This window comes from Bactrocera dorsalis, chromosome 5, assembly GCF_023373825.1.
Source record: "Bactrocera dorsalis isolate Fly_Bdor chromosome 5, ASM2337382v1, whole genome shotgun sequence".
Taxonomy (NCBI): Eukaryota; Metazoa; Arthropoda; class Insecta; order Diptera; family Tephritidae; genus Bactrocera; species Bactrocera dorsalis.
In genome coordinates, this window is record NC_064307.1 from 5123990 (window position 1) to 5144046 (window position 20057).

A 20057-nucleotide genomic window follows, 5' to 3' on the forward strand; every position below is an offset into this window, starting at 1 on the left:
CGGTGGCTATGAAAATCGGCGTATGCGTCAATGTATTTCTGTGCCTATTTTTATGTGCAAATTCTAAAAATTCGAAAAGAATCCAACATAGTGTGTGTTAAAAATAGATCCTGTGGAATGTGTCTTCGCCAGCATGGGAAATATTTGTGTATGTGAAGTTGAGTGCTTTATAAAAATAAATACAACTCGGTATATCTGAAAATTTCGTGTCAAAGGCAAAAGAATTCGTCCACATGTTTCCCGAAATCGATAGTTGTAAGTACTACTGCCCTGCCTACGTATGTATATATGTATCTTTATTTAAGTACCTGAAAACCTCGAACCGACCTTGAAATCGGAAATACCTAAACTCAAATTGAATACCAATATTGGCATCTCTATATTTTCAATGAAAGGTTTCTACACTCACATTGACCATTGTAAAATATTCTTTTAATTATGCTAAGACCCGGCTCACTTGGGTCTTCCAGCTCTTTTCCCTCCTACCGATACGAATTTCTAGTTATAAAAAATGCTTTCGGAAAGTCAGAGAACTGAACCAAGATTGGAGCTAATAGATCTCTGATCTTAACATAAATGCTTATACGAATTTAGTTAAGACTAAAATCGAAGTCGATAGGGCCTCGCACATTTGAAAACCAAAATAAGTTGACGGGTTTAGTGCCATATAGTTTACTCCTCATTAGCCTTTTAGCTTGTAGTTTCTGCTTGCGGTCGAACCTAATGCTGTTGTTCTAAAGTCGAGATGAGACATTACTTCTTTGCAAACAGCGGAACGACAAGTACGTTTTGAACTATATGCGGGATTGTGCTGGGGCAGATCTTTGGTCGTAAGGGACTTAGTTCTTCCTCTTTATTGCCGTAGACACCGCTTACGCGGTTATAGCCGAGTTTACAACCGCAAATTGGCGCCAATTCGAGATACCAAGGGCAGCCAGGACCTTCACCGCCTGATTTCTCAAATAGAGTGGAGGTCTTCCATAATAGTAGTGGAGGTCTTTGTTTTCCTCTCTTTTCTCTTCTTTTTCTTCTTGCCCTCATTCACTACCAGATCCATTTGCGTCGCTTCCACTCTTATAGAAGATTGTACCTTCCGAATACATCAGCCAGCCATCCGGAGATATATAATATATTATATTGAAACAGCGACCAAAAATCTTCGAGGTCGCCGTCATCACAAACCTTATTTTTAGCTCATTTTGATTCTTTTACCTACCGCTTCAAGTAGAATTAGTTCCTCGAACCTCGAATCCAGCCCTTGTCCGGATAAAATCGGGATTATTTCCGATAACCTAGAACCGGCTGTGGGAATTGGAGCTGTCTTTCTACGGGCCTATCTCAGGCATAACGCCTTCCTGAAAACAAGAAGTGAACTACTTGATGTTCTAATAAAATTTTCCGCTTTTTATTAGCTCCACCAAAATGATCGCACACTCGCTGTCTACAATAAAAATAGCAACAATAATTGCTTATCATTAATTTAAATTTCAGCAAAGTATTCTTACAATTTGACCGTTGCCATCGACAAGTGTTGCGGCACCAGCTAGGAATGCGGGCACAAAGGCAGGATGCTAAGCAAGTGAAATGATCGCTACATGTTGATAAACAAATTCCGCTGCGACTCAGCTATGAAGCATAGCGAAGGGGTCTGTCCGTTGTTTTGTCTGCTTGCCAACAGGAGCTCTTACATATACATACACACGGACACATACAAACTTCGGCAGTCATGTGACTGTGCAACGGGAACATGGGCTGCTGCGGCGACAAATCAACGGCCGGCTGAAAGCAACAATGTTGCTTCTTGGTAGACAAGATTTTTAATAATGCATAACGAATCAGTGATGATCAGCGCAGATGATGCTGCAGTGCCGGCAACAACCCGGCAAACAACACTACTATGCACCGGGAGGGAAGCCAGGAACATCTTAAATATGCTGGTGGCGGCACTCGAGCCCGCCAGAGTCGGGCAGACATGCGCTCGCTCGGCTATTCTTGTGGCAGCTACGCGGTTTCTGCGACAATCAATGCACACAGTTGCTGTTGTTGTTTTCGCTCGATCCGTTGTTACTGCTGGTTGTTGTTATTGTTGTTGTTGATTAGGGGATTAAGTGTTTTGTTTTTGATTACTTGCGTGCGATTGTTTTGGCTTGGTTCGGTTGTCATTTGGCGGGCGATGCGTCAACTCGCCTGCGGCCTCGAGCAACTGCAAAATACAGCAACAACATCGGGACAACATCGGCTTTGTATGTGTATGTGCAAACTTCAGCATTGTGCATTGGCAGTTGTTGTTGTTGTTGCTCTTGCATTTGTGACTTTTCTTGCTGATTGCTATCGCTCTCATTTGCCACCAGTATTATTCCGGTGGCAGTTTCGCTTGCTTCGTGTTTACTTTAATAAATTATGGTCTATATATGCGCATGTGTGTGTGTGTGCATGTGATTCCTACTTTCCCCGTACATTTTAGTTTTATTTTGACTTGTTGTCTTCGCCGCAAATATTTGCATTTGTGTTTTTTCTTATCTCTGCCATTTGCTTTTCTATTTTATGTTCCTGCTTTGTATTTGTATTCTCGCCCATTGGGGTATTTGCCCAGCGTTGGCTGCATAGCTTCTGCATTCTATTATGTGTGTGTGTGTTTGTGTGTGCCTTTATGCATTGCTTGGCTTTGCTCAGAAAGTCTTAGGAGATTAAGATTTATGGTTATGCTTATGGTTTCTGTTGCAGTCGCTGCAGTCTTTGTTGTTTCGGCCCTAGCCCGCACCGACTCGTGTGGTTTAATAAAATGACAGATTTATTCTTTTGAGGAGAAATTGGAAAAACACCATTTTAGTCGGTGCAATATGTTGCGCAAGAGAAAAATAAAATATTTATTACAAAAAAGTAATAGTAAATGGGATTTCTTAAGAGGGGATAATACAAGGAATGCTCGAGAAGTAAAGCCACTTCCTAAAGTTATCTAAAATATTGTGTATACAAGGTGCTTTCTAAAGTAAACAGGACTTTGCGAATGTAGCGGCCAACGAGCTAAGACACTCCTTCGACATGCATTTGGACCGTGCAAAAAGCTGTATCGAAGCAGAAGGAGACGATATCGAATAAAATAAATTGATTTTCCCGGAAAAACAATTTGTTCTGTTTTTTTTTTAATCCTGTTTACGTTGGAAACTTGTATAATGCACTATTATATTCTTGAAATCGTCAAAACACTTCGGTGAAGCTATTAACTCCTACATCGACTCCACTTTTCGCCTCGGCTTTTTCTTCCTCGTAGAAGTGATCGCTTCTTGACAAATATCCGGATGAAGACTTCTAATAAAAAACTGTTAGTTTATCTAGAAGATATTGGTTTAGCAAAGTTACGCATTTTGAGGAGTGATTGGGGTCTCGGACGTCGTTCTGTCCACACTATATATCGTGGCTTGTTTGTGGCCTGCGCCGCTTATAGAGTCGCTGTGAGAAGCAGTCACGACAGTCTTGGGGTTCCAAAAACTTCTCTCAATTCATCGTTGTATGATTCTTGCCTGTTCGCCTGTTGGATGATTAGATGTTAGCGGTGTGATCTTCACTAGTCGGAATGCCGAACAGTTATGGTCGTTTATGCGTGAGTTGTTTAAGCGATGAAGGCGTTTAGCTGGGACTTAGGGTTAGCTTTTGTATGAGTGGTCCTGGTCACCAGTCCAGAGCTATATGGAAGCTTAACTGGTGGTAACTGGGCTACCAGATCTGACCGGAGACTTAATTCTGGTACCACTGGCAGCAGAAGCGCTTGGAGTGTGCTCCAAACTACTCATGTGGACTGGCCCATTCCTTTCGCTTCCTTATCTAGTCTGAAGAAAGCAGAACTAACGGCGCGGTTGTTGGGGCCAATGATATCAATATCATCGTGGTACGCCAGCAGCTGTACACTCTTATAGAAGATGGTACCTTCTCTATTTAGTTCTGCAGCTCGAATTATTTTCTCCAAAAGTAGATTGAAGAAGTCGCACTATAGAGAATCGCCTTGTCTGAAACCTCGTTTAGTATAGAGCGGCTCGGAGTCACAAATTTGTAGGGGTTCCTCGACTAACTTTTTAATTATCATCCTCTTATTACTCGGTTTCTTTATACAGATGTTTTTACACGGTATATATTGGGTCCATATAAAAAAATAATCACCTGTATTCCCAATTGAGAAGTTGTTGTGAATTATGGTCTTATATCTTTATATCTCACTAACCTCGCTTTGTTTCTCTTTGTTTGCAGATAATCTTCCAGTGCTTTGAAAATATTATTTCAATATTGCTATTTATTGAAAGAAATGCCGAAAGTGAAAGAATCGGTTCAAAATTATTACAGAATCGTTAAGTCCAAATTATTGAAATCCAAAAGAGTGGGTTGCAATCATGGCCTGCCCGAGAGGTGAGCTTACACGCCGCAACCAAATTAGCTGACAGTGTCCAAACAGCTATTTTTTTAAGTAGAATAAATTTTAATAGAAAAATAACCGAGCTCACACGATATTGGAAAAAAAGTTCGAAGTGCGGTTTTCGATGAGCCTAACGACGGCCGACAGCTGTGCGTTTGGTGAACGAAGTGTAAGCGAAGTGCGAGTGCGCCTCATTTGGCGGTAATCGATACACTGTGGCCCCCACGCATGCAGCCAAAGGCGCCGCGGGGGCCCACCCATCATTGGTAGCGCTGCGCGCATTGCTGTTTCTGGCAACAACAACAACATTTCTGGTGGGGTCGGTGCCAGCCCTCGCGGTGTCCACAGCCCAAAGACAAATTGCGCATCGAATTGGCCAGACTAGTGTAAGGAGTAGCAACAACAACAACAATTATAATAATTACAACAACAGCAAACGTACAAATCATGCAGCAAACAAAGAGTCAGAAGCGGATGCAACATCTTTATGGCCATTTTTCACATGGCCGATGACACGAGCCGGTGTTGCAACGCCAACAACAACAGCAACAACTACACAACTAATGCAAACAACAAATGCCTCAGTAGCATCAGCTAGAAATAGGAAGGTGCTCATAAATTTGCGCGCCAATAGCGGTGATAGCGGCAGGAGCCCCAACAATAATAACAACAACAACAAGAACAGTAAAAATAATAGCATAAGCAACCAGCCAAGCGTAGGGCGAAGCAAATATTTGACATGGTACAAAATAGTGAGCGAACACAACAACAACAACGACAATTACACATACAAATCAAACAACTACAACGAAAGTTACAACAGCAAAAGCAACAGCAACATTGCAACAGCGACAGCTACAACGACAACGAGGCGCAACGAACAAATTGGAAACGTAGACGGAAACGCCGGCGGAAACGGAAGCGTTCGGGTAGCGCATACGGGAAATGCCAATAAAAGTAGAATAAGAAAAAGCGAAAATAGTTACTACACTGTAAATAAATTTGTGTTAGCAACCAATGAACGGCGCTCTGTCGGCAGACGCCATGTAAATAAAAGCCTTGTAAATAGTGTAAATAAGCATAAAAATAGGCGTAAAAGTAAGAATCGGCGCCGTGCCAACGGCCACGGCTCCCAAGTGAAAGAAGAAAGAGAAAAAGGCAAAGCGTTTGCAAATATCACGCGCCCACATTTCGAGCGCGAAAGGCAGTTGAGTGTAAATTATTTGAATAAAAGTGTTAGTGCCGGTGCTGGTGTTAGTATTGAGTCAGAGCGTGTACAAAATAGTTCGCAAAATCTTATTGCCAGTAAAGAGGTGTCAATATTTTCGGGTGCCTTTCCTTCGCGTGCGCAAATCTCTACTGACGACAAACAGCAGTCGCTCGCAGTAAATAACAGTGCAATAATTGCAGCTACAACAACAACAACTACAGCAAGCACGCGGCTCGATTACATTGTGATTACCGATTACAATCGGCCACGCAAGCGCACCTTCTGGCAGAAATACGGTGAGTAGGTAATGCAATTTGTTTTTAACTATTATTTGTGAATTAAAATTTTCTTTGCTTTTTTTCATTCTATTTATCGACTTTTGGTTAAATATTCTGGTGCCCACATCAATCTTTGAGTATTTTAAATTCTTCTCAAGCTTTTTGTACAACTTTCATACCCCTGAGGTGCGAATAATTCGATAGATTTTTGTATTCTTTCTCTAATGGCCTGATGTTATGGATTTTACTAGGTTATACGGTCATCTTTCGTCGATGAATTAATAATACTTCTTATATATGTCCAATAGATTCATACTCTTCATGAATTGGTAATTAAATTTTCTACCCTTTTTATAAGTATCGCCATCGAACATTGTTACTTAAAAATCAAATTTGCTGTTTTTACATAATTCAGGTACTCAACATTCAAATGTGTAAATTTTAAAGCAAAAACTTCTAAAGATTCATGTATCTGTTACTTGGAGCTTTCAAAACATTCTTCGAACTTTTCCAACGTAATTCTTTTTCTAGACATCTCTTTGGCAGTCACCGAACTAATAGAAGTGTTACTATAGTAATATACAAAACGGGTAACCTCAAATTTTCTCCGATTTATGATCCTATTGGACTCAGACTTTTCTTCTCCAGCATTCACTCCGATTCATCGTGATTGCATTCCTTTCCATAACTGCAAGTAATTGAGGAAAAATTGTATTTCTACAAGTACCCTCGGATCAAATTTGATTCGGACTGGTTTTGCGAGCGTAAACCGAATCGTTGAAATCAGGTGGGGTAGTATATAGATATTAGAAAAATGTAAATTGGTTATTAAATTATAAAGAAATAGAAATTTAGATACAAATATTTCAACGAAACATTTTCCATACAGATTAAGCTTTTTATAAACTGTTTGAGAATTATATGGGTGAGCAACTGATCGAATCAAATAATTTTTAGCGCTAAATATGTAGCATCTAAAAGTATGCTTCTAGAATTTTAATTGTATTATGAAGACAGTACGATATTCTTCCTTCTTTACATGGCCAATCTTGCATTATGGTGCTTTGGTGTAGAGGACCGCTGTCAGCAAAATTTCATACAGAAAACCGTTGGAGCGGTTACAACGACTCGCTGTTCGCTGCTTAACAGCAGCGCTAAGAGCTCCGAGTACTCCGACGGCTACACTAATAAGGTTATTGAACATACTACCAATCGATATTGCGTTAGGTGAATTCTATTCTAAGACCTTCAGGCATAGCTCAATAAGAGGGGAGTTGGTAAATAAAATAGACCACATATCCTAACGCTTTTTTGGGAGAAAAGGTTTCAAGTCACACGAAAAAAAGGAGATATAGCGCCGGAGCATGTGTCTCGGCAGTGGAACTTACACATCTGCACAGACGGAGTAAAAATAGAGTAGGAGCCTGAATTCATAGCTTATGAGATTGCCAAAAATGCCATCAGTCTGGCCATCCAACCAATACAGGAAGTCACTAAAAGCGACATAAAGTGAAATATCCGAAAGGGCTGACAGACAAATCAGGGAAAGATTGACGATGTCCTTAAGGGCATGCTGGGTTACAAAGATTATGATCCCGGAAGATGATTTTTACTTACATGGTCTCGAAAGGATTGCAGGACGGTTATTCGGCTAATGAAAGGTTATGGTCTACTGGTATCACATGCCGGATGGGCATAAATAACGACCGAAGTAGGCATAAGAAAGATGCTGAAACACCTCCTAAACTTCTATCCAGCGTTATCTAGAACTTGTCTTACATATCTGTAAGTTTCGCAGTTCAAGAGAGTGGATGATGTGTCCAAAGTATATGTCAAATCGCTCTGAAAGTTCGCAAAAAGCGGTGACGCCCTATATGACGCATCCTTCAACTCAAATAAAATTGATCCTCTATCTGACATTAATAAGGATCGGTAGGTCCTAACCTAAATAAAAAATAAATGCATTGACGTGAAACTAACTTCTTACATTCACCGGCTCTATCGAACGTTCTCACAAATTGTGACTTTTAAGAAAAGATTCACCTTCTAATTTTAGCGACACCGTTATAAATAAGCTAATAACGCAATTTTGGTTAATAGATAATTAGACAATACTTGTATGAGATAATTAGTCTACAATTTAGTTCAACCACAACTGCCATTGACTTTTCATCCACGCATAATGATTTAATGCCAATTAACACTTCACTGCCAGCCAATATTAAAACTCACACACTCACATATCTGGCTGCCTGACATGCCATGAAAAGCATTTGTCAGCACTTACCACACACACACATACCACTCGCCTCGGACTTTATTATAAGAGCATTTCGTGGACTCGCCACATGTGCAACTTTTATAGCCATAAGCCAAGTCTATGGCCAGCCAGCGAAATTGCTTTATTATAGTTGAGCGTCAAAAAGTTTTACAGCCACAATAAAGCACAAGGCAGAACAAAGAAGAGAAAAAAGAAAACAACAAAATACACAGACACACACACATAAAAAGGATTTGGCAACCTACTCTCTTTGAACTAATAAAATGAAATTACCTTTTAGCTATGTGCCTCGTGGCTAAGCATTTATTACGTGTATACCATGTCAGCTAGTCGAAAGAGGGAGCCGGGGTGAGCAAGCGTGCTGTGAGGTTAGTTGATGTCCGGTGTCTGGTCAACGCGCGCGCAGAGTCATGTTTAATTATTCAAATCCATGTCATGTCTCGAGATAATTGCATGCATAGCCAATGTGTGCAATACACACACACACTCACACAAACATCACATGCGAAAGTTAGTTGGCCATCAACGTCATTGTCGCTGCCACGCCCACTCCCTTTACTCAGCTCGCACTCGAGGTCCACTGGGCACATTCGCCCATTGCAGCCATCACGTCCACGGCGACGGCCTGCCATCAGCTTTTACTCAACACTTCCCTAGGAGACAGCAGTCCCAAAAAGCTCCACACATACACGGACTCAAGCATGCTGCAAGTTTACGTGTTTCGTTTGTGTCGCTTGTGTCCCAACATGACATTACTCCCACACGCTCGCTCGAATGGCAGCTTGTCACAGTCGTCGGGGCAGCCAGCTAAATGGAGGCAGCTTTGGCGGACGGACAAATTGACAGACAAACGACACACATGTACTCTCGTAGTACTTCACACACACACACACACAAACATGCGGCCCAAGCAGCTCTCGATAAACTTTCCCAGTTAGCGGCTTGGCGTGGAACATGTGTGCCTGACAGTTGTTAATATTGTTGCATGTGGAGTTTATTATTGCTGCTGTCTCTGTTGTTGCTGCTGTTATTGTTGTTGTAGTATGCTTCTACTACCGATTGTAATGCCAGAAAATTTTGATTTTACTTCATTTCACTCGAACCCGTTAATCGCTCGGTTTGCTAGTTTTATTTCGTTTTGTTGCCGTTGTTGTTGCGAATTTATTTCATTTTCGTGTCTTGCTTTATTTTATGCGCTGCATTTGAATTGCAGACGTGGGCTCCAACAGCGTCAGACTGTCTGGGTTGTTATGCCCCGCATACAGACTGTCTAATGCACGACGCCGACTGGCACGCTATGCGGCACAGTGTGGCAATTCAACGAAATTCAACGAAAAATAATATAAAAGGTTTGTTCATAGTGACTGGTCAATGGAAATTCGCAAGTTTTAAGTTCCCTGTCCATCAATCGATCTGATGAAGATTTCAAGGGTCAATTAAAAGATCAAATTACTAACTCGACCATACTTTAATAAATCAAATATGTACCATTTTGGTCGATCAATTTTTGACATTTTTTCACTACAGACATTGTTCCATCAGTTAAAAACTTTTCTGGTTTCTCGGCTAAAAACTGCAACAAGTTATTTTCACAGGCTTCCCTTGAAGCCAACTTTACTCCATTAAGGGAGTTCTGCATTGACCGAAACAAATGGTAGTCCGATAGTGTAAGGTCAGTGCTATATGGTGGATGCGTCAAAACTTCCCAACCAAGCTCTCCCAGTTTTTGCCGAGTCATCAAAAATGTGTGTGGTCTAGCGTTGCCCTGATGGAAGACGAAGCCCTTTCTGTTGATCTGTTTTGGCCGTTTTTTTCGATTGTTTGCTTCAATCTCACCAGTTGTTGACAGTAAAATGTAGAATCAATCGTTCGACCAGGCTGGAGCAGCTCATAGTGGATGATTCCTTTCCAATCCCACCAAACACTCAGCATAACCTTTCAAGGCGTCAATCCTGGCTTTGCGACCATTTATTGAGCTTCACCACGCACATTATTGTCGTATTTGATACAATTTTCGTCTCCTGTTACAATTCGCTTCAGAAATTATTCGATTTCATTTCGTTACAGCAAATAATCGCAGATGTTAATTCGGTCCATTAAATTTTTCACAGGCAATTCATGTGGTACCCAAACATCAGGCTTCTTTTTTTAGCCAACCTTTTTTAAATGGTTCAAAACCGTTTGATGATGAATGTTAAGTTCCTTAGCGATGTCGATGCTGCTTATGTGACTGTCCTGGTCAATCTTTTGCATAATTTCATCGACTTTTTCAACGATAGGTCGACCAGAGCGAGGTACATCTTTCACATAGAAATTTCCATTGACAAAATACGAAAAGACTTTTTCGACTATAAAATATTTTCCAAAATAGTTGTTCTAAATTTCTAGTATTGCGAATATCGGAATGTAAATAAAACTTTATTGACAAAATTGACTAGAGCGCCACCTCTTTGGTTGGTCATAGAAATACATACATTCTCATGCTGCTGCAACGTAAAGCTTAGAGCTCTTTAGTACCTATTTTTTATCTCGATTTCCGTTGAAGACAATGTCGATTTGACGAATATAGGTACATATTTCAGTTATCTAAAAGCTGCTCATAAAATCCATTAATTAATGTCAGATCCAGCTTCTCTTCAAAAGTCTTAGCAAAAGACATGTTTTTAAGATCGGTTCAGTAAACACTTATTATGGCAGCATAAGCCTACTCTATCCACTGGGTTCTGCCGACTTCAGTTTTAGTGAGAAAATTTAACTTGATAATAAAAAGTCAGTGTACTCGTAAAAGCTCGTTAGTCTTCGTTTATAGATAATTTAAACTTCGAAAATAAAATCGATCGAACTTTTGAGGAACTTAAAGTAGATTTGTGTTCTTTCTCAATTAGACATAAACTATGTATGTGCTACCACATCTCTGTGCATGAGTAAGGCATGCGTCTCAAATTCCCAAAAATATTTTTAATAATTAAAAATTATTAGTAATAATTAAATTATGTATCACTCAGCGGTCGCAATTATATTTGTAGTGAATACAAAACCAAAAAAATCAGAGCACAAATAGTTGTTTGGCGACCGCAGACCGCGTGTTGGTAATCGGCCGTCAATTTGTGAATGTCAATAATTTAGTATGTGTCGCTTTATGGTTAAAAGCTTTTATTAACGAACTTTCACACAGACTATGCGTAGTGATATGTGTTAGTTTGAACATTAGGTTGGTTCGTTTTTTCATTTCTAAATAGGCAACAAGTTCTTATTATACAGAGTTTATGTTTATTGGGAAATGGTGAAAGGCATGAAATCCGCTAAAAGCAACTTTTTGTGTTTTCAAAAATAAAAAAAAATTCGAATATGTATTTTTAAAATTTTGTGAGCAGACCTGAACAGGGTTGCAAATTTTATAATTCAAATGTTTTAGAATAAAAATTAAATTTTAATTTTTTAAGCCAAGATGTTTGGGATTAAAAACTAAAAATATTAATTTTTGATTTGAATGAACAATTTATTACAAAATTATTAGCAAGATATTAAAATTTTTCTTTTTTTATCTTTCAATCCAGCAGTTTGATTGTTTTTATTCCGGTCTTTGAGTTCAAAGATTTTCTTTTATTTTTTAATTCGGTATTTAAAAAATTCAAAAATTTTAAATTTAATTCCCCTTAAGCATTATTTCTCTGGATCTGAGAGATTATCACAAAATGATAAGTTCAATTTTGCATAATTTTTTGGTTCAATCAAAGCCACTAATAATAGTTTGTTCTTAAGAAAACCGCTTCCCACCCTACTGTCAACTAAGTTTTATCTAAACAAGAGGCGTTTATGTAAATACGACTGACCATATCTGCCTATCTCTGCAAGTGGGTGGCGTTAACCTCGTAATCTGCGTATTTAATTATGTATGTGTGTGTGTGTGTGTGTGAGTCCGCCTCCTACCTCTGCAAATTGCCAGCAAATTGCTATCAGTTTGGTAACCATGAAATATTGATTATTGATTTTCATTCACTTCATCAATATTTAATGCTCGAAATAATTGCATTCACATACACTCATACACACATACACATATATTCACATATGAATGTGCATTTTGTGGTTTTGGGGTTTCACATTGACAATCACAATCAGTTCATTTAACTTGTTGTCAGCTGATTTAAGTTATTGAATTGTTAATAATTTATTACTTTGCGGGGTTTTGATCAAATTAATACTTTCAAAGTCAATATTTCCAGATGCTGTTAATTTAATGCAGAAAAAAATAGTAGTACAACACATATTTAAATATTTGGCCAAGCTGCTGTACATTATATATGAGGCCTTAATGTTGCCCGACATGATAGTAGTCCTAAATCGCAATTAGTCCATTTTATTTTTTCACAAGATTTTTCATATTGAAAGTACGAGTATTATGAGAGATTTGACTTCACTTCCCGCGCGGCGGAAGCTGCTTCTTTAATTTCAAATTTAATCTCAGTTGAGGTTTGACAGCAAGAATAATGGTCTTGAAATAAGGCATGAATAATGGTCTTGAAATAAGATCATGTGAGATGGCTTGGTTAAACAAATAAAATAAATATAAAGGCTTATCTCTTAAAAATGATGAAGTAATGAGAAGTATTGAACTTCCAGCGTTCGATTTTGATTTATTTCGGCAGAGAGAGAGAGAATGAAAATAGCGAAACATGCCGGAAGAGGCATCTTTTGGGTATGGTAGAAAAATTAAGAGAATTCTAGAAACATTAAAAAAGACATTTCTTTCATATTTTTTTAATGTTTAGAGAGCTAAACTTGCAAGTATCATTTCCTGGGCCATCCCTTAAACTAACTCATTATTTATATTTTTAAGGCATTTCATCGGATATGAATATGGAACGAAGTTGCTTTATACGAAGTTTCTTTTGACGGATGATCAGGATGACGAGAAAAATTTAAATCCGCGTGACTGTCTGTAATTTGAGTAAACATTTTCTTGATGAAGCTTGGTACGCGAGTTTCTCCGCACAAAAAAATCACGATGGGCTTAATCGCACCACTACCACCCCCACAAAAAGACTTCTGTATCTATTGTTGACTTTTGATCGAAAATATCGGTCAACACTTCCCTCAGCCTCCATATACGTAATATAAGGATTTTCGAACTTCCGTGTGCCTTTACCCCGCACATATCGACCCATATTTGAGTTATCTCCAATAAGAAAGCGTATTTTATGCATCACATTGTATCTATGTGCCTAAAATACATAAAACTTGACCTACCCCCTTATTACTAATATCAAGTTTTTCGAACATCCGACTGAATTAATATAGATAAAATCGGGGCGATACTATCGAAATTTTCGATTTTTCTAGCCGAATATGTCGGTCAGGGCAAGGGTTATACTACTGTAATCAAATTGAAAGGTGAATTTTTATTCGCGTGTTTTTCGAATCGGTAATTTTTTTTCTGTAAGTTGGTAGTACTGTTAGTCACATCTATGTATGCTAAATTTCACGTCAAAATATTCATTAGTATTTGAGACACGTGTCGTTTTGTGAGGCTCTAAAAGTGAACTCTTTCGCTTATACCATGTCTGAATTTATTGAACAAAGAAGAGCGATACTGCACCATCTCACAATGCATTGGTTATTCGTGATCATTTCGCCACATTTTCAAGTAATATCGTGTCACAACCACCGCATTCGCCTGATTTACCTTCGTGTAACTTCTGGCTATTCAGCAAATTCACATGACCACTCCGAGCACACCGTTTTGACTCAATTGAGGATATAAAAGCTGAATCGAAGAAGGCGTTATGACCATCACGACGGAGGATTTTTCCAAGTGCTATGATGACTGGAAAATTCGTTGGCATAAGTGTATTGCAGAGGGAGGGGATTACTTTGAAGGAGATGAAATGGACAAAATTCACCTTTCAATTTGATCACAGTAGTATACAGTGTATGTAAAATTGCCTGTATTCTGATCCTCTGGTTGACATTTTATGTCTTAAAGTATTTCCCTGGTTTTGATTCCTGCAAGTTGCAAGAGTATAAAATATTCGGTTTCATCCTCGGAGAATGTCGAAGTCACTGCAGCAGTGAAGTACATTTTTTGGCGCCGTTAGAGGTCGTATATAACTTTATTCTAATAAGGAAAAGCGTTAACTTCGGTTGCATGCTTTCACAAATACAAAACATTCCTTACAAGCGTATGATTCCTATCGTTTAGTTTGTACGACAGCTATAGTGGACCGATTCTGACAAATGAGCTGCTTCTTGGGCAGAAAGGACGTGTGCAAATTATTATATCGTATGCACAGACAGACATTTATATATGCACCTTATGGCGTCTCCGACGTTTCTTTCTCGGTGTTTCAAACTTCATGGCAAATATAAACTTAAAATTTCAAAATTGATACCGTCGCTTTTTTATTTCCCAAAATCTTAATATCACTTCTGTTTTTTCGATTGGGTTTACAAACAGGTGAGATTTCTTTGAGTTATATTTAGAGATAGATGAAGCGTGGACTTATCCTCTTCCACGATTTTCATATATGATCCATATTTGGCTTCCTGACTTCTATAAGTACAGCTATTTAAGCTGAGACTGCGACATTAAGAGATGGGATATTTTCTGAGAAACCTTTACATTACTGTGGTCTTTGGGCGTTGGTCCCTAGAGAGCTTTAAAATACGCTTTTTGCAATTTATTAAATTTATTAACCATTCGCACTGCATTTGTATCCACTAAATTGGAATGGAAAATGAAAGCAACAACAAGCACATTATTTATAGTTCAGCAAGACCAATAACTACTAAGTTCAAGTGCTCATATTTTCATATTAACTAAGAAATTGTCACCGCTTGCAGTAACCCACGAGAAAAACGTGCACTCGCGCACCCCTCCGCTGCGCAGTCGTTGCACCCCTGCACGCGCGAACTACAAACACAAGCCGCGCCATTCAACGCATTTCAAACATTTGTTCTTATTTATAGCTCAACTTGCATTTCGTTATTTGTTAGCGAAATTTGTCGGCGAACTTCAAAGGGTGTACGAGATAATGCAAACATGCGCTTGCGCTCATTCTCGACCGATTCGCGCGCCGTCGGTTCGTTTGAAAGCGCAGCAAAAGGCAAGCACGGCACACTAAGTGGCGGCAAATCACAAAGGCCGGCGCAGCGCGCTGAGACACGCCGGTCACTGCAGTTGACCAAACACAGCTAAGGGAAGGTCAACGGACGGACGAGTGCGTGTGTTGCTGCGGCTGGAAATTTAAAACTTGCCACTGCACCGTCACACGAATTGAATTGCAACAATGCAAGGCGGCGATTGCACAACCTCAAGCCACTTCCACAACGCGGACCAGGCCATGCTGCAAGGCAGGTGCGTGTTAATTGCATTAAATGCTTGTAATAGTGCGACCACAAAGTCGCTTTGGAACGCCGCCACGTGAAGCGTAAATTTAGAAGGAAAATTTAATCGACGAAAATGGGTGGGCGAACCTAAATCAGCTCGGTGAATGCCTCGCTCAAACTGGCCGCAATCACGTTGCAACACACATCGCCCGCCGAGGGCGAACAATTGGCGATCGGGTGCTCCGCAAAGACGTCTCAGTGCACCATGCCACTGTCAGTGTCGCCATATTGCAAGCGCGCGTCGTATTCTCCTTGAAAGGGCATTTCAGCGTGGCCACTATTTGTTCGCCGACTTGACTGCTGTCGTGCGCACCGCCAATGGCACCATAATTGGCATAATAACATAATATGAGACTGGCCGTTGTATACAAATGCAATGCTTTGCTAACCAAAACAAACAAATTACAACAACAAATTGCAAAAACAGAAAAACGAGAGACATAACAACAATTAAATCGCAGACGAACGCTGACAAATGCACGTAGCCCGGGTCGGGTTTCTGCGGCAGCGCCGAATATGGAGCGCTTATAAATTCAATAAAGCTCCCAATACGTCAGAGCTGAACGGCACACAGACAATAAAAATAATGGTCGCACCAGACCCGTGCACATGGCCAGATATATGCATATTCATAAAGAGACCAAACTTGCAGCGCAGACAGTCGAATATTCACACATACCCACGTTCAACAGACAATCGAGTAGACAAAACAATTGCAAGCTGACACGTACGATCGTCAGCAATTATTGCCAATGATGGCAACTATAGTTGGGCGCAGAGTGCACAGTGTGTTCAAACTGAGTAGAAAGGAAGTAAATATTACTCAACAATTATTCTACTAGATTTTTTTACAGACGCTAGAAATAGGCACTATTAGGTAAATTTGAGATTAAATCGCCATCTCTAATGCTTTGTTCACAAACTCTTCCATAATAGCTTATAAAGATCCAGGCTCTGCTAAGTTCCCAAGTTATTCCATAACACCTCATTAGCAGCGGACGAGTTATTCACCGCAAAAAATCTCTGTAACTGTCTTAAAAAGTTCTCCAATCGTATGCTGGAAGGAAGAAGCATTTTCGTAGCATAACTTTAGTACAACGCACTAGGTTTGCCCTACCTGTCTTCTGCCCTTCAGCTGCTTTGCAGTCTTTCGCGTTTGAGGAACGTCAATAGCGAACCTTTCTTCACATGTATCTAGTATTATCAAGGTAACAGTTTTAGAGAGGTTTTTATGTACCGACTTAACCTTGATAATCTTACCAGTAATTTGATTATTCCGATGACCTAAATGACCTAAATAACGAACGGTATTTTCCTCTCCAAATATGTTTTATATCTGAGAATCGGAGAGTGAGAGCGATTTTACGAGTAATGTCGCTTCGTTTCCTTTACAATGACTCATTCCATTTTGTGCAATCTATCGTTATATGTATTTTCTCGTTTATTTCGATGCTAGCAGGTTCAAGAGTGTAGCAATTTCTTTGTCGTAAATCTTGTGGAGTGGTTATAAACTGGTAGAGAGTTCATTTTGGTTTTTTGTTGTCACATTAGATTCAAAAGAGCTTGGGAACTTCTAGTCTCTCACTCTGCTTCCTAAAATTCTTCGAAGATCTTGAATTTTAAAGCCCTTGGTGGGTTGATTCACCGAACAAGTATTTACCATCCTTAATCCTACCCTTTGCAGTTGACGTGTTGATCTTATTCGACGATTGGACGATCCTACATCTGCAAAGTTGCAGGCAAATGACAGACAGGCTTTATGCACAGAATTTTCGTAGTAGATATATATTCGGAGTTTTCACCTAGCTTATTGACATAAGATCTCTTTTGAAAAAATCATTTTAAATTACTTGAATTAAGATCGAAGTCAGTGCTTGGGTAACGCTCCACGGCGGTCGACTCCGATGCCATCTAAGCCATTACTGATTATTTATGATTAATTTTCTATGAATCTTTTATCAACTACCAGAGCTTATTTTATGTTTTGGCGACCATGATAGAGAAACCGATGAAATCACTGCTGAAGTCGTCTGCTGTCGCACATTTTGGGCAAACTGGTGTCCGCCAACACTTCCTGCACTATGGTACGCCTTTGTGCGGTTTGCTTTCACAACCAAAAACAGACACTTTGCAAGCTGTTGCTGGCCATCGTCTGGTGGCCTTCTCGCCACCAACCACCTCAACCCTGCGCCATTTGCTGTGCATTTCGCTGCCAGTTACGCCTTTTCATTTATGTGTCTATGAATGATGGCGGCAAATGTGTGTCTGCCGGCTTTGGTCAGTGCCATTTTCCCATGTCTGCAATGGCACAGTGGCAACAACAAGAACTTGCAACAGTTATAGTCATTGCAACAAAGTGTAACAGCAGGCAATGCCTACAGTGTCTGTTTGCTTTCGCAACTAAACGTCCGTCTGCCGGCTGTCTGGCTTAGCAGACACGACGGGCCGCCCCTGTTGTGCCTACGGACCTGTGCATGGTCTGGCAGTCTGTTTTTCCTGGTTCGTTATTGACGTTGTGCTTGCTGGAAGCCTGCGGCACGTACAAAACCACCGCACCACACCCGCCGACCCCCTCGCAGCCGTCACTATGAAGCTTTCGACACAGTCGTGTCTGTCGCTTTACTAATGCCGCACATTCAGTTCGGAGATATTGTGTTTATCAAACAAAAATTGAAATCAAAGCGAAAACAATGACACAGTAGCTGTTTCACGTTTGAGTTACTACAATGGGAGCAAAATGCTGCAACAACAGCAACAACTACAATAATACTCATAGCAACACCAATGGCAATGGTAATAACTGCAATTGCAGGAGCAACGGCAACGGCAACGGCAATAGCAACAGCAACAATAACGTGTGTGTAGCAACTCAGTGGTTGTTGTTGCCTTTATTGGCAGCAACAGCTTTGCAATCGGCGGCAATTTGCCGACAAAAAATAGTCTAGACACAGACTAGACTCCATAAAAATAATTATTATCGGTTGCAGTTTCTTCTTCCAATTTTCCTTCATTTTTCGCTTCACATCACCATTTTAGCCGGCTTGTGGCGCTTTTTGTTGCTCTGTCGCCTCGCTTTTGTAAAACTATTGTGCAATTTTTTTGTTTTGTTTTCGCTGTAACTTTGGCCGTTTTGTCGATTTTTGTTTTTATTAATTGAGCTTGTGCTTTGATAATTTGTTTGCCTCTGTCACAATTTCCTCTGCTTTTGGATTATTATTACAAAATAGCGACCGTCTGCAAAAGGGGTGATCGTCCGTGAAAGCCGAAAGACTTTTTCAACTTCTTCAAAAGCTCCAAATTCCCTACCATCATCAGTTTTCCACTCGGATTTTTTTCTTTTTAGAGATTCCTGACTACTTTTTTATGGTCTTCCATTTCTGAGGTTGCCTTCTTGTCGGAAATTGAGACTTCTGGAAAATATTGGGATACCTTTGCGTTCTACTATTGGCATATTACTTACCTTACCTTGAGTTTCCGAACTATATGCTCTTAGATTGCTGTTTGAGCTATTTCCCTGGTTTCAGTTTTTTTGTTCGAACCACTCACTCATTCTGTAAAAAAAACATTTTTTCCACTTTTTCCAAGCAATCTAAGTGAATGGATTCTAATATCTATTTGTAAAGAGCTCATCGCTCAAAGTCTGATATCTTCTGCAACACATGTCCATATTGTCTTCTGCGAATCTTGACACTCACAAATTTTGCCAACACCTATCAATCTTTCACCAGCAAGTTCACTTTGTTCACTTGTTCATGTCTTTATTAAAGCGTGTAAACACTAAGCTTTCTCGCAGTCATCACATCCACCAACCTGCCATAAGTTTGCGCCAACAATACGTCCCAAACAAAGCAGCAGTCATCAGTAAAACTGTTGCTTTGCTTTCGTTTAGACGCGACTGGAATTTCGAATGAGTTGTGCTCGCCGCAGATGAACAGTTAAAAGTCGTGGGTGGCACAGACCGACAACGAATTGCACTTGCTGCTCACATACCCACAGAATTATAATCTACAGGAGTTTGGTGTGAATACTAACAGCAAAACATGGAGAGACATACATACAGACATCCAACAATAACGGTAGCGAGGCAATGGCGCATGATATCACCAACCATGAAACCATTGTTGGTAGTGTTCGTACGTTGGGTCCCAATATGGAAGATCATAAAAAGCATTTAAATGAAGATAATTTTATTTGTCTCGTCATGGGCTCTTGACGACAACCAATGACAAGGGCAAAATTTCTCTCTTGGTGATGATGATGAAGGTTGCAATTACAGAAAGATATTCCAGTCATGTGGTGTAGGGGTAAGGGTTAAAGAATAGTATTCAAATTATAATGATAAAATAACATGGTATGGTCTGTAAATAAAGTTTAATTTCATGGGCTTTTATTATGAAGTGGAGATGACGAAAGTTAGGGTCACTCCACAATTATTTTCTAAATTTATGGAATTTGCAGCCTTGAAAACTAACGAGAATCGTGGAGAAAGGCAAA

At 39.8% G+C, this 20057-nt stretch overlaps 1 protein-coding gene across 1 annotated transcript in view; it reads left to right on the forward strand.

Annotated features, from left to right (window-relative positions):
* Positions 1–20057, forward strand: part of LOC105226474 (putative uncharacterized protein DDB_G0277255) — a 162485-nt gene continuing 142428 nt past the window's right edge. The window contains exons 1-2 of the mRNA XM_049457683.1: positions 1–255; positions 4243–5911. Of these exons, the coding sequence (XP_049313640.1) occupies positions 4915–5911 (997 nt within the window). The 5' untranslated portion in view covers positions 1–255; positions 4243–4914. The remainder of the gene's footprint in view (positions 256–4242; positions 5912–20057) is intronic.